A 14,578-nucleotide genomic window follows, 5' to 3' on the forward strand; every position below is an offset into this window, starting at 1 on the left:
GTGCACATGTTGTAAAAGAGAAACCATGCAAAAACACCGTATGCATTGCAGTATTTGCCAAATAACATCATGTGGTATGTGTACAAGGAATTACTTTGATATGAGTATTCCTGTAGAAAGGTCAATCCCTGTTCCCTTTTCTCCTACTACATTAATTCAAGAACAGCAAAATTACATGACTTGGGCAGCAGCAGAAATTGAAAGGCTGAAGCAAGAAGTCATAAGTGCCCAATTATTAACAGAAATGAAGATAGAATCTCTGAAGAAAGAATTTGCTGCTGAGAAGGAAGAAATGCTTAGAAACCATCAGGCTGACAAGTTAGAAGTAGATACGGAGAATGAAGAACTAAGACTCAAGATTGATCTCTTAGAGCTGGAGAATAAGGATCTTCAGAAGAAAATAGAGAACTCAGAAAAAGAACCCCTTTATCCTGAAGGTGATGAACTTTACAAAGAAGAATTACATGTATTAATTGACTCGGGAAAGGAGAAGGTATTTTCTATAGAAGAAGCAAAGCAGCCAAAACTCAAAACAAATGGCCTCTTCAATCTGGTGGTAGAACTTTCTATTCCAGGAATAGATAGTTTTAAAGTAAATGCAATTCTTGACACTGGCGCCACTACCTGCTGTATAGATCAGGTATCAATACCGCCCCTTGCTATTGAAGATAATACTTTTGTTGTCAATTTCAGCGACATCAATTCTAAGACAACAGCTAATAAGAAACTGAAGTATGGCAACATGAAGATTGGGGATCACCAGTTCAGAATACCCTACACTTATGCCTTCCCCCTTACACTAGGAGGGAACATTACCATGATCCTTGGCTGCAACTTTATACGCGCTATGCATGGAGGAGTTCGCATAGAAGGCAATGAGGTAACATTTTATAAAAATGTTACTACTATACATACTCAACAAGTTGTCCCTGCAGTTCCTATCATTGAAGAATTGGAACTTGATGAAGAGGAATATGTCCAAATTCAAGAGCAGGTATGTATATGGCAACCAGGACAGTATTTGCAAGATTTAATTGCTGAATTAACCAATACTGGTTATATTGGGGATAACCCTATGAAATTCTGGAGTTCCAATTTAGTTACCTGCAAGCTCGACATCAAGAACCCAGATTTAACTATTGAAGACAGACCGCTCAAACACGTAACCCCTCAAATGCAAGATTCTTTCAGAAAGCATATTAAGTCCCTACTGGACCTCAAAGTTATCAGGTCAAGTAACAGTCGTCATAGGACTACTGCCATTATAATTTACTCTGGCACAACTGTGGATCCCAAGACAGGAAAGGAAACGAAAGGAAAGGAACGAATGGTCTTTAACTACAAAAGGCTGAATGATAATACCCATAAAGACCAATACAGCCTTCCAGGTATTAATACAATAATACACAGAGTAGGAAGAAGCAAGATATTCTCTAAGTTTGATCTTAAAAGCGGCTTCCATCAAGTAGCTATGGATCCTGAATCAGTACCTTGGTCCAGTAGGGACTTAATATGCTTTCTGAAAGAATCTTGCATTTGAGGGGTTACGTGTTTGAGCGGTCTGTCTTCAATAGTTAAATCTGGGTTCTTGATGTCGAGCTTGCAGGTAACTAAATTGGAACTCCAGAATTTCATAGGGTTATCCCCAATATAACCAGTATTGGTTAATTCAGCAATTAAATCTTGCAAATACTGTCCTGGTTGCCATATACATACCTGCTCTTGAATTTGGACATATTCCTCTTCATCAAGTTCCAATTCTTCAATGATAGGAACTGCAGGGACAACTTGTTGAGTATGTATAGTAGTAACATTTTTATAAAATGTTACCTCATTGCCTTCTATGCGAACTCCTCCATGCATAGCGCGTATAAAGTTGCAGCCAAGGATCATGGTAATGTTCCCTCCTAGTGTAAGGGGGAAGGCATAAGTGTAAAATACCGGAAATAGGCGAATATGAATAAGGGAATTTTCCGGAATTTTTGGACATTTTTCGGGAATTTTTCGGAGCTCGTACGGACGAGTTGACGGGGATAAAAACGGGGTCCGGAAAAGCCTGTTTAGGTTACCCTGTTTTAATGAGGAAAAGATTTATTTTTCTTTTCCATTTTCTTTTTCTTTTTCTCTTATTTCTTTCCCGTGCACCCGACGCCGAAACCACCCGCGCGCCCGACTTCTTCCCTTGCCCTAACCGGCGCCGACGCCTCTCTTCTCCTATCTCTTCTTCTCCTCTGCCGACGCCGACCTCCTTTCCCTGTGCCCTAGAGCGAACGCCGACCACTGTGCGGTGGATCTGAGCCACACCGCCGACGCCTCTTCCTTTGCAGAGTGTCGTCACCGCACCGGACAGAGCCGGCGCCACTGCCGGCCACCCCGTGCCCTAGCTCCGGCCAATCTTTCCTCTGCCCTAGCTGCGATCTTAGAGAGCATTTTGTTGCTATGTGGTGACCTTAAAGGTGAGTGTTGATCTCAGTTATGATTTGGGCTTAGATATTCCTCTATGCTCACTGTGCTGCACTTGTGCCCTAGATTCTACCTTTGACTCTGATCAAATTCCAGCAGCCAAGCAACCTCTCACCCGCAGTCACTGGGATTGGAAATTTAGGTAAGGTTTAGGGTTTTTATTTTCGTTATAGATGTTGGTTAGAATGGTTGCAGGAGTTGGTGATACAGATTGAACCAGGAGATCAGTGAAAGGTAAGGTTTTTGGGTTTAACGTTTGTGGATTTAGGTCTTGATGTGGATAAGTTAATTGATTATCAGTTAAGGTTGATCAATAATTAGGGTTTTCCTAATTGAGTGAGTAGTTTGATTTAGTTATTTAATATATGTTGAGTAACTAAATTATATGTGTTAAATTAGGTAGGTTGATGATTATGACTCAGGGTTTTGCCCTAAATTGTGTTGAGAATTTTATTTAGCAATTCATTTGAATTTTAGCTAAATAAAATATCTGTGTATTGGTATTTCAGGACTTTGACGCGAGACGGGTATTTCGACGTCGTGTTCGGACCGGATTGGACCTTTCTATTTTCGGAGGCGGGTACTTTTGACTTATTGTCTTTGATATGCTTAGTAATGAAAATAATATGTTGCATTAATTGTGTTTCCTATTTGTTTCGGTTAATCACTGCCCAATACATGTTACCTGTTTGATTGATTGTTTGTTTGCATCTCGTATTGATCTTGTACCGATCTATCATGCTCATGGGTAGTGATATAACCATGTTTCACATGTTCGGGACCTAGGTTTGATACCTTATTGATCAATATATCTTGATATGATTTATTCACTATGGTGCCCGTTGATATATGTCCAGAGGTTGGTTTAGTATATTACCATGCTTAGTGACATGCACCATTTGCATGATCGCATCTGTGCGATAGATCGCTCCATTATTGAGCACTTTGCCGCCTTCATCATCGGTTGCTCCGTTGTGACGCCTTCGTGGGTAGCGTGACACGTGGTAAAGACGTCGGTTTGACTCTTCCGGTGCTCCGTTGATCCGCTCAGGTGTGTGTAGTACGTTAGAGATTCCTCCCGTCATAGCTTACTGAGAGCATTCGCGCCCCCATTTATGATTTGGGGTAGGAGTATGTATGTACTCCGAGCATTCCGTTCACTCAATCACTCATCAGGAGTAGTGTTCTTTGATCTACGCACGTCACCTACCCACTTGGTCCCACTTATGTTGTGAGTTGGCACTGGCGTCGGGGGTGACCGTGACATTGGCATCATATGCACGATGCATTTATTGTTTGTGATTGTGATTGTTGCATTTATATGGCGTATTGTTTGGATACCTATGTTTGGCGATACATGTGTCTTATACCTTGTTTTGTCCTTATACCGGTCTGGTTAGTCTGATTCTCTCCTGTCTTCTTGGTTTGCATTTACCTTTATTTTTATCAGGAGACGTATCGCATGATTAGTGCTAGGTGTTATTTCTTTACTTTCCATGTACCTGCTGAGTGTTGGACTCACCCCGCCTCCATTGTTGTTATTTTCAGGTTGATGCTGTCAGGAGGGAGTTCCAGTCGCTAGTCCCCACTGCACGTAGTGCTAGATCCCCTGCAGACCTCGAGGATTGATTGACTTTTGAGTTTTCTTCTCGTTTGTCTATGTTTAGACTTGATTTGTTTGATACTTGGACGTTGTATTTATTATTGTGATGTCGATGGATTTTATTTGGTCTTATTCTACTACATGCCTGCCGGGTCGGCATAAGAGGTGAGTTTCGTCGGATTTGAGTTTTACGAGTGTAGTTGAGTAGGGTGGTTTTCGAGTCAGAGTATTACTGCTTTGTTTGATTATATATAACTGCGTGGATGTTTGTGTGGTTGTGTTATATTTATTGTTATTATTCCAGCCGCATGTGGCTGAGGTATGGAGATATGTAGAAAGTTTCAGATTGTCCGCCGTACAGGGGAGATGCTGCCGAAATTTCTTTGGACGGGGACTCCTCTGGGGCGTGACAATAAGTGTAGGGTATTCTGAACTGGTGATCCCCAATCTTCATGTTGCCATACTTCAGTTTCTTATTAGCTGTTGTCTTAGAATTGATGCCGCTGAAATTGACAACAAAAGTATTATCTTCAATAGCAAGGGGCGGTATTGATACCTGATCTATACAGCAGGTAGTGGCGCCAGTGTCAAGAATTGCATTTACTTTAAAACTATCTATTCCTGGAATAGAAAGTTCTACCACCAGATTGAAGAGGCCATTTGTTTTGAGTTTTGGCTGCTTTGCTTCTTCTATAGAAAATACCTTCTCCTTTCCTGAGTCAATTAATACATGTAATTCTTCCTCGTAAAGTTCATCACCTTCAGGATAAAGGGGTTCTTTTTCTGAGTTCTCTATTTTCTTCTGAAGATCCTTATTCTCCAGCTCTAAGAGATCAATCTTGAGTCTTAGTTCTTCATTCTCCGTATCTACTTCTAACTTGTCAGCCTGATGGTTTCTAAGCATTTCTTCCTTCTCAGCAGCAAATTCTTTCTTCAGAGATTCTATCTTCATTTCTGTTAATAATTGGGCACTTATGACTTCTTGCTTCAGCCTTTCAATTTCTGCTGCTGCCCAAGTCATGTAATTTTGCTGTTCTTGAATTAATGTAGTAGCCTTACGGCGACCTCTACGGGTCATAAAGGTTAGGCGTGGCTACCACGACAGCCAAATCCCGCCATGGCCTCACGGCGGCATGTACTGCGATCGACCGCGTTAGATTTTTTTTATTTTTTACTTTACTTTCTACTTTTTCCCCCTATTTCCATATTTCTTTTTTTATCCACATTTAATTCCTTTCCCTTCATTTTTTTCCTCAATCATCCATTAATTTTTTCCCTCCTCTAATCGTTATTTTTTTCCCTCCATCCATCCATCCATAAGGTAAATAGAGAGACAAACACTTGGATAGAGGAGAGAGATTGTTAGGAAAGATAAAAAAAATTAAAGATAATTAAATTTCTAACCTTATAAAATATCCTACTACTAATGAATTAAGTTCTTCTATATAAAAATTTTGGATTTTGTTTTAAACTAATCAAAATGAATCCAAATAAATCTAATTTAAACCTACTTGAATCTACCATGTCTATTTGGTGGACTTCAGCTAACCCTAATCAACTTTTAATCAAAAAACATCAAACATTTCACCAAATAATATCAGAACTTGAATTCAACATTTAACATCTCAAATATAACTCAAGAGTACACATCTATTACAATTAAATATTAATAAAAATATTTTTAATTAATATATTGATATTTAAAAAAGTATTGAAACTATATCGGCATAGCATGATACAATACTAAATTTGTATCGTTCCGATTATAAATTGAAACTTCTAAACACCTCAAAATTTTAAACCTTAACTTATACTTATAGTCCTTTATTTGAAAATTATGTGTGCATAGTGCAACCGTTATTAAAAAGATGAGTTATGTTATTCCCTAAAACTAACCAATGTAAACCAAAGAGAAAATAGTTGTGGTGTAAAGACTTAAAGTAAAACAAGCCATATAGAGACATGATAGCGGATGTCGTCCGGTATCGATTTTCATTTGCAAGATGGTATTATATCATTGTATATCACCAATGAGGACTTTACACTCATTTTAATGCATATGTCAAAATAACATCTTTAATATGTTGAGGGCCTATCTCCATTGATTCACTTCTTATTGGATTTATTAGTTATAATTAAAAGGTGATAATTAAAAGTATATTAATTTGTGATTAAAAAATTAATAGGAATGAATCATAATATTAATTAGTGGTGAACAAGCAAAAAAATAGAAATAAGAGTTGACTTTATATTCAAATAAAGACCTTATATATAACCTCTAAAATTGTAATTTATATTATTAATTATTTGATTTCTTAATCTCTTAATCGAGATCAAATTCCATATCCTTTGTGTTGACCCACTCACCAATTTATGCTTTCTTTTTTCTTGGCCTTTATTTTTGCAAGAAAGGATTGATTTTGGAGTCCTAGTTAGTTTAAGTCACTTTATAGAGTTGCTTAGAGATCCTCAACTCGAGTTGCTAGACATCAAGTTGGATTTTACTTGTTATAGTTATCATTTAGTTCTTTTGTTATTTTGTTATTTTATATGCTCACTATACTCTTTTTAATGAAAGAAATAAACGTACGTTTATTTTTGTTGAGCCCCACCTATTTATCTTAAGTTATTTATTGTTGTTAGTTTTTTATTACCTTTTATTATATTGTCATTTAGTGGAGTTCCTTATGATAGAGTGGAATGATACCCTCAAATCATGACATGCTTTTTAAAATTTTATTGAAGAATTTGTGATTTATGTTTCCAATTAATGTTTTATAAGATATGTTCGTGGTGTTACACTAAAAGACACATTAACACAACTTTACCCTCTATGGTGACACATTAACAGAAACTTTACCCTTGATAATGACTCACTAGGACAACACAATCACTCAAAAATATCTATTCTCCACAAATATATAAGATGGAGGAAATGGGCAAAAATAGAAAAGCAAACTTCTTAACAAAGTAGGGACAAGCTTCCATAGAAAAAGAAGCTATCAATGAATTAAAAAATTAACAAGTCTACTTCTGCTTAAAAGCGGGTTTAATTTTTCTCCTAACAAGACATACTTATCAACTACATGGTAACTGAAATGTTCTAGAGTTACCTCATAAAAAAAATCTCCTTACTCAAATCAAATGAACTTCCATTCAAAGATACTTTGATCTTTGTAAATGTAAAGTAGAAATATGCCCCAACATATTCATTTATTTACCATCTTGATCCCAATGAATATGAGCAATCCTACTGATAGTACAAATGAAAAAATCCATCGCAATAAAAATCTGCATATCATTGAACCATATCCCTCCTTTTCACTCCATATGATATATGGGAACACAAAATCTACGCAAGAGTTTCAGAAAAATAATTTCTAATTAGAGAAGAATAAGCATCCATATTGCATTTACCATCTTGGACAATTACACGATGTTATACTAGCTCACAAATAAGCATTAACATCAGCACGAGAATATATCAAAGAAGAATTCCTTAAGATTCTAGAACAGCACCATAATAATTACGTACCAAAAAAATCCAGAAAGGTGGTAAGGTCATTTGATGCACAAAATCCCAAAAAAACAAAATATGATCAATGTGCAAATCAGAAAGATGGCTGTTAATATTAGACCATTAGAAAAAGGAGTAAAGTTCCACCTAAAAGGAAAACAGATAATATTTTGACATAAAATATGAAAAGGTAAGAGTTACTTGTAAACAAATTAATCTTCACCACCAAATGAACATGTAAAGCTTAAGAAACATATGATCTTTGAACTTATCAATATGTAGCACATGTGATTTACAGATTGCTTTTAGAAAGATACTCAGCATGTATAATCCATTCTTTAATTTATTTTCTACTAAAATTTTTTTTTTAGTTGTCTCATACCTCTTTTTTCAATAAAGGACTCAAAACCTCTGTTAAGATCAGCTCCAACATCCTCACAAATAGTGCGTTTGAAGAGTCTCTAATCATGCAAAAAGAAGAGAAAATGTATTAAATGAAAAATGATGAAGACAGAAGCCAATGCTAGGCTAGATAAACCATCAAGAAGAAAGGAAAATGTTGAATATAGTTTGCATGATGTCAAGACTCTAACCAAACTTCGGTCATCAAAATAGACTTCTCCGCCTTCAGCCCGACTATAACATGCTATCTCAGAAGGCTTTTGGTAAATTTTTCACATCAAAGGAGGGTATTAGTCAACTTACTAATATGGAAGAACAAAGAAAGCAAACAAAAAACCAAATAACAATAATTACCTCCTGAAATTGAATGGCTTTTCTAGACAAAGTTTCTTCACTTTTTGTGAGCTTCATGTCAGACACCAAGTTTTCATTGTCACGGCCATTTACATGTGCAAACTTTGGACCAAAACCATAATTCTGCCTTTGTGAATAAGGTCCTGGCCGTGGAAGAAGAGGAGGACCTCTGGAATTATGCCCAGATTGCCATCGGCCTCTTCCAAAATTACCTCTGTTCTGATTATTCTGAAGTGGAGGCAAAACTGTCATAGATTAAAAAAAAATACAATGTTAGAGGAAAAACACTCGGAAAGTCTCAATCAGTACCCTTGTTTACTATTTTATTTTAAAATCTTAAAAAAACATTACATAAGTAAAATACAACTTGCGGACAAGGTTGGTCAGGTCACTGTATAATGCATATAGTGGTATCGGTATGCAGCTGGACATGCAATCAATATAATTAAATTATTTAGAATTATTTGTTGATGGAACCTAACTTTATTAATTGTCAGGAACCAAATTTAACCAAACAAAAAAAATGTCAATTAAATAGATTAAATCAACCCCTTTATTATTCAAAAGAGAAATGTGCCGAGATAAATGTCTCCCTTATGTGCTAGTCACTATTCCAAAGGCTAGTAGCCGCCCGTGATTTACCTCCTCCGTGTTGGCCCTGGAACAAGTTGGCGGGGGCACTAGGAGCGAGCGTATTCGCCTTTTTTTTTTTGCCACAAAAAGAGAAATGTAAACTCAAGCTCAAATGCTACTCAATAAAAATTATATATATAGTGCTCATGCAAAAAAATCAAAAATTGAGATGCAATATTCAAATCTCTTTAGCAATAATAAAAGCAGAATCGTTAGTGAGTTCCTAGTAATCATCATGTTCCTCACTATCTCATCTAAATCAATCTGTAATGTTTCTGGGATATAATAATTTAAAGATTTTTGATTAAGGTAGTTTATTAGTTCTTGAAGCTTTTCAAACTAAAACCAAATTAAAGAAAAATTACATCCATCTTCTGCCCATGTAGTTTGTCCTCGAACACATTAAGATGGATCAAACTGATAAATTAACATGGAACAGTCAAATCAATTGAAGATTGAAAGGAAAACAGAAATAAATAACTGGAAATAGTAAAAGAAATCAATTAAAATTGAAAATCTAGCTTTCCATCCTAAGTATTTAGCAACAATCCATGAAAAGATGATTGCAAGAAGTACTAACTAGCACTTAGGTAGGTGGGAGCCTAGAAAGTCAGTATGTGAGATACGACAACTAAATAATAAGTGTTAATTAACAAATTTCCTTATCAAATTTTCTAGAAATTTTTAAGAATTTTTCGAGATTTAAATTAAATTCGTATAACATGTTTAGGGGATGAACCTATTAGGTTTAGCGAAAACCTGTTTAGAATATCAATTAAATGGGAGTTAATTGACTTAATTAAAACTAAGGTTATATTCGATTAACCTAGGTATAAATACAAAAACTAACTCTCTCCACTCCTCTCACCCAATTTCTTCTCCTCCCTTTCTCTCCCGACACCGACTACTTCCATCCCCTCTCCATTGCTGGCGCCGATTCGCCTTGCCACCGACTGTCTTTTGGCCGTGAGATAGAGGTCGCATACCCCACCAACACCACCACCCTTTGCTCGAGCCCTAACCCACTAGCTGTCGCTGTTACGGGTGTCATCGCCGTCACCTACTCCATCGGCCACCTGCCTTGGTCTTGGCTACGGAGGTCTGTCGCTGGAAGGTTGAAATTGGGCCAAGGCACTAATGCGTCTGCCCCTCACACAAGGGGTAGTTGTTGCTGCCATAGGGCAGTCGTCGACGCTATCACCCCGACTCTGCTACTTTTGCTGAAAACAGTGGGTCATCGTCAAAGAACTGGTGGGTAATGAAATTCCCTTACTCTTTAAGCACAATACATTCAATGTTATGAAACTTATTTCAATAAATAAAGATGAATCTGATAGTGATTTAGGAAGGGGTTGACTGATTCGTTGATGGTTTAGAATGTCAATCGATTGAATTATCATGCTAATCGAATGAGCATAAAGCTAGAGAATCCAAATTGTTGATTTGGGTTTGACTGATTAATATGGTATTGACTGTGAATATGAATTGGAAGAGGAAACGAGAGGATTGATCTATTAACTGATTGAGCATAGGTTGACATAATTGGCTTCATCTAATCGGTTTAAGATTTAAGTTTTTGTTATTCGATCTACGGTCGATCTAGGTTTTGACTGTGCTAATTGTTGCAGGTTTGTGACTTGTGACAGGAGCTTAGATCAGAGAACGTTTAGCACAATCTACGTTTGAGGTAGGTATTTCTTCCTTAACTTCAGTAGTTCATTGGCCTTAGTGCATGGATATAATTGATGGATTAGATCACTTTATCTTGACTATACTCATATTTTTTACTTGAGCTTGATACTTACCTGCTTGATCTTAGTGATGATATGATTATTATCTATGCAATCTCGTCTTTGGATATTCTTACTTTATAGTGTACACACGTGTATGGTGTATACTATAGAGTATTATGCTAATTATTCATATGTTGTAAGATACACACGTGTATGGTGTGTGCTATAAGAGTTATCATGCTGATTATATATATGTTGTAGGGTACACACGTGTATGGTGTGTGCTATAGAAGTTATCATGTTGACTATTTATATGTTGTAGTTGTACACACGTGTATGGTATGTACCATAGGAGTTAGCATGTTGATCATTCATATGCATGTAATGTGTATGTGTATATGATGTGCACTATAGGGGTTATCTTATTTGACTGCCTATACTCTATAGTGTATACACAAGTGTGGTGTGTACTATAGGTGTTACTATTACTATGCATGATGTTTAGTTGACACCTGCTGGATCTTTTCATACATATAGATATATGTAAAAGTTAGATCATGTTTCTGGATACACCTATGTTTATCATACTAGGTATAATTGTGTATCATTGCATAAAGTTCATATACTCATGTTGATGTAGTTGTTTACTATATAAATAACACTATATTATTTCGGTGTATACATATCCTGTCAACTAAGTCTCCTACGAGTAGTTGACGATTATGTCTCCATTACGATGTTGAGAGAGTTGACAGTAATCGGTTTATTTTGTCAACTAAGTCTCCTATGAGTGGTTGACGATTATGTCCCCACTACGATGTTGAAAGAGTTAACAGTGACACGAGTCATTGACGATTATGTCTCCACTGCGATGTTGAGAGAGTTGACAGTGTGTCAACTAAATTTCCTATGAGTGGTTGACAATTATCCCCCACTATGATGTTGAGAGAGTTGCCAGTGATTATGATATGTTTGTTGTATTGTTATCCTTGAGTTGTTATACCCTTGGCTGCCTACGGGGTATCCGTGGTAAAGTGATCTCCCGTAGTCCGTAACTAGATAACTACATCCTATCTGCCTACAAGTTATCTCAAATAAAGTGATCTCCAGGCAAGGACCTAACATTTTGGACTGCCCACGGGTTATCTGTGGTAGAGTGATCTCCAGCTAGATAACTAGATGTCTTGGTCATTTGTATTATTTGTGGTGGAGCGTTTCTCCCACATATGATGTATTACTTGTGGTGGAGCATTACTCCCACACATGATGATATTTCTGGTGGTAGAGCTTTGCTCCCACATGTTGATCATTATAGATTGCTTATGTTGTAGATGCATGTTGCATATATTTGAGATATGATTGTTGCATGTGCCTGACATTATCATTCATGTTTATGCCATCATATGTTGCTCATGCAGTACGAGTAGATATATTGCATATCTCCATCAGTATGTCATACTTGTTAGACCGATTCTAATATGTGCATTCATTATATTAATTATGGTTGTGTACATATTTCTTACTTGTGAGACTGTACACTTTGATCTCAATATCCTTACCTGTGCTTTATTTGACCATTTATTATCCGCTGAGTCATTTGGACTCACTACCTTGTTTTACCTTATTTTCCTCAAGTAGCAAATAGATGATTATGGAGTCGCTTGGAGGATTCTGGTTGTTAGTCCCACGTCACACTGAGATCGTTTTGTTTCTTTAATGCTATTTCTTACTGCTCTACTTGCATTTTGTTTTTCGGACTCGATATGTAATAAATTTGCCTTGCTTTTGGATTTTAGCCTTATGACTACTTTTACTCGATTATGTGTCATTGTTGTGTTAAGCCATGTCGGTATGCAGCCAATTTATTCATTCTATTATCTTACATGATTTGTGTTTGTACCAGCCATGTAGGCGGTGTATTATTATTATCTTCCGTTGTGTTTGTTTCCAGTCATGTGGATTGTATTATGTTGTGGTTATTTCCAGCCATGTGCGCTATATTATGCTTTGTTATTCGAGCCGAGTGGGTTGTTATCCTGTTGCATCAAATATTTTCACAATGGGGTATCGTTCGTTCTGTCAGACATGTATACCTCCGGGACACAGTATCAAAATAATATTAAAATAAAAAAAAAAAAGAAATAAATTAAATTACGATCAACTAATATTACTATACCAATATATGCACAAATATATCACGACAATCAATTTTATAATCAGAAATAAATAAGTCATAATTGATAAATAAGTAGTAGCCACATTATCAAAATATTATATATTTCACATTCCAACCAAAAGAACAAAAAACATAACAAAGCATAAAATTCCATAATTCATATTATAAATCACAATTGTAAGAACCTGGATAACTAGACTCATTATAATTAGTGTCATACTACAATATTAAAATATAGATAAGTTAACCAATGTCAAATGATCAAGCAACTTATAAAGATGTCATTTCCTCAGACCGGTCTAGGTCTCTTTTTAAAAGGGTCACCTAATAGGAACCGCCTAACTACTAGGCACAACAGTCCCTTGGCAAATCCACCTAGACAGTCACTTAGGCTGCTTTTTAGACTATCTAGCGATAACACTAGATACATTTGCTAAAATTCAAAGCTAATTCTAGGCCTCATCTTAAGTTTCTAGTTCAGATAATTAGGTGAATTTGCATTGGCACAAAATCATTAAAAAGATTAAATTAATTCACATCTTCTATAAAATGACACAAATGGAAGCATTATAACTTAAAAAGAAATTACAGTATCCAATGCATTTAAAATATGTGAAATAGGATAAGTGACCAAATGGTATACCTCAAATTGGTCTTAATACGAGTAAGTTCCATTTACAAAAACATGCCATTTAGAAGAAAATGACATTGCAAATGACCAATATATGAAAAGACATAACAGTTAGAAGAAAACTACATGAAAAATGACCAAATGTAAGAATGTCATATAATCATAAATTAGATGTTGGAAAACAAAATGACTAATATTATAAGAAGATATTAGTTTAAGAAATGGTTTGCACATGTGGTCATTATCAAAATTGGGCATGCAATAATATCTTACTTTATGTTTTTGTTATGTCTTTGAATAAACTAGTAATAACAAAGTTGTTATTGCAGCATCCAAGTAGTCAAATCTCCAGAAGAAAATTAGTGGACGGATCCTGGAGATATGATATCCATACCAGGAACTGGAAAAGGACTTCGTGCGAGCGTCTTCACGTAAGCTTCATTATCGGGGCCAAATAGATCCAGATCGTCGTCCTCCTCATCCTCGTGCTCCTCTCCGTATTCTCCTTCCACCTCGACTGGTCTGGCCCTAATGACAGCGGAGTTGCCATCTTCCACCTCGCCGTCACTACTGCTTCTGCTGCTGCTTTCGCTACCACTGCTCGAAGAGGAAGAGGAAGGCGAAGAGGAAGCAGAAGAATCGCCGCTGCCACCGTCCTCCGCCGCCACGGCCGGAGTGTCGTCGTCGACGCCCTCTTCCTCGACTTCGAATTCCTCCCCGAAGACATCGACGTCTTGCTCCGAGAAATCCATGAGAAAGAGGAGAAACAAAGGATCCCTCTGCTCCGACGACGAAAAAGGAAAGACAAGGGCAAGGGATAGGCGGGCAGTCGGGCACAAGTGCTGAGAGGGTTTTCAGTAGTTTTGTGAGTACAAAAAGTTGTGCCATGTCAAAACAGGCCACAGCCCTGGCATGGCACGGCTTGTGTTGAGTACGGTAGGACAGATCCATATTGGTTCAGGTCTAAACCCATTGAAGTGAAAAATATTTAAAATATAAATTTTATATTTAAAAAAATAAAAAGAAAAACTATTAATTATAATTCAATTTTACTGTCTGAAAAATT

The 14,578-nt window shown here is 36.6% G+C and overlaps 1 protein-coding gene across 2 annotated transcripts in view; it reads right to left on the minus strand.

Annotated features, from left to right (window-relative positions):
- Positions 1–14,370, minus strand: part of LOC121969805 (NAD-capped RNA hydrolase DXO1-like) — a 76,385-nt gene extending 62,015 nt beyond the window's left edge. For both annotated transcript variants that reach the window (XM_042520062.1, XM_042520061.1), the window contains exons 1-4: positions 13,907–14,370; positions 8,340–8,584; positions 8,177–8,242; positions 7,966–8,044 (exon numbers count right to left, since the gene is read on the minus strand). In XM_042520062.1, coding sequence (XP_042375996.1) covers positions 7,966–8,044; positions 8,177–8,242; positions 8,340–8,584; positions 13,907–14,264 — 748 coding nt within the window. In that variant the 5' untranslated portion in view covers positions 14,265–14,370. The remainder of the gene's footprint in view (positions 1–7,965; positions 8,045–8,176; positions 8,243–8,339; positions 8,585–13,906) is intronic.
- Between the last annotated feature and the right edge of the window lie 208 nt (positions 14,371–14,578).

Source organism: Zingiber officinale, chromosome 4A (genome assembly GCF_018446385.1).
Source record: "Zingiber officinale cultivar Zhangliang chromosome 4A, Zo_v1.1, whole genome shotgun sequence".
In the NCBI taxonomy this organism is placed as follows: Eukaryota; Viridiplantae; Streptophyta; class Magnoliopsida; order Zingiberales; family Zingiberaceae; genus Zingiber; species Zingiber officinale.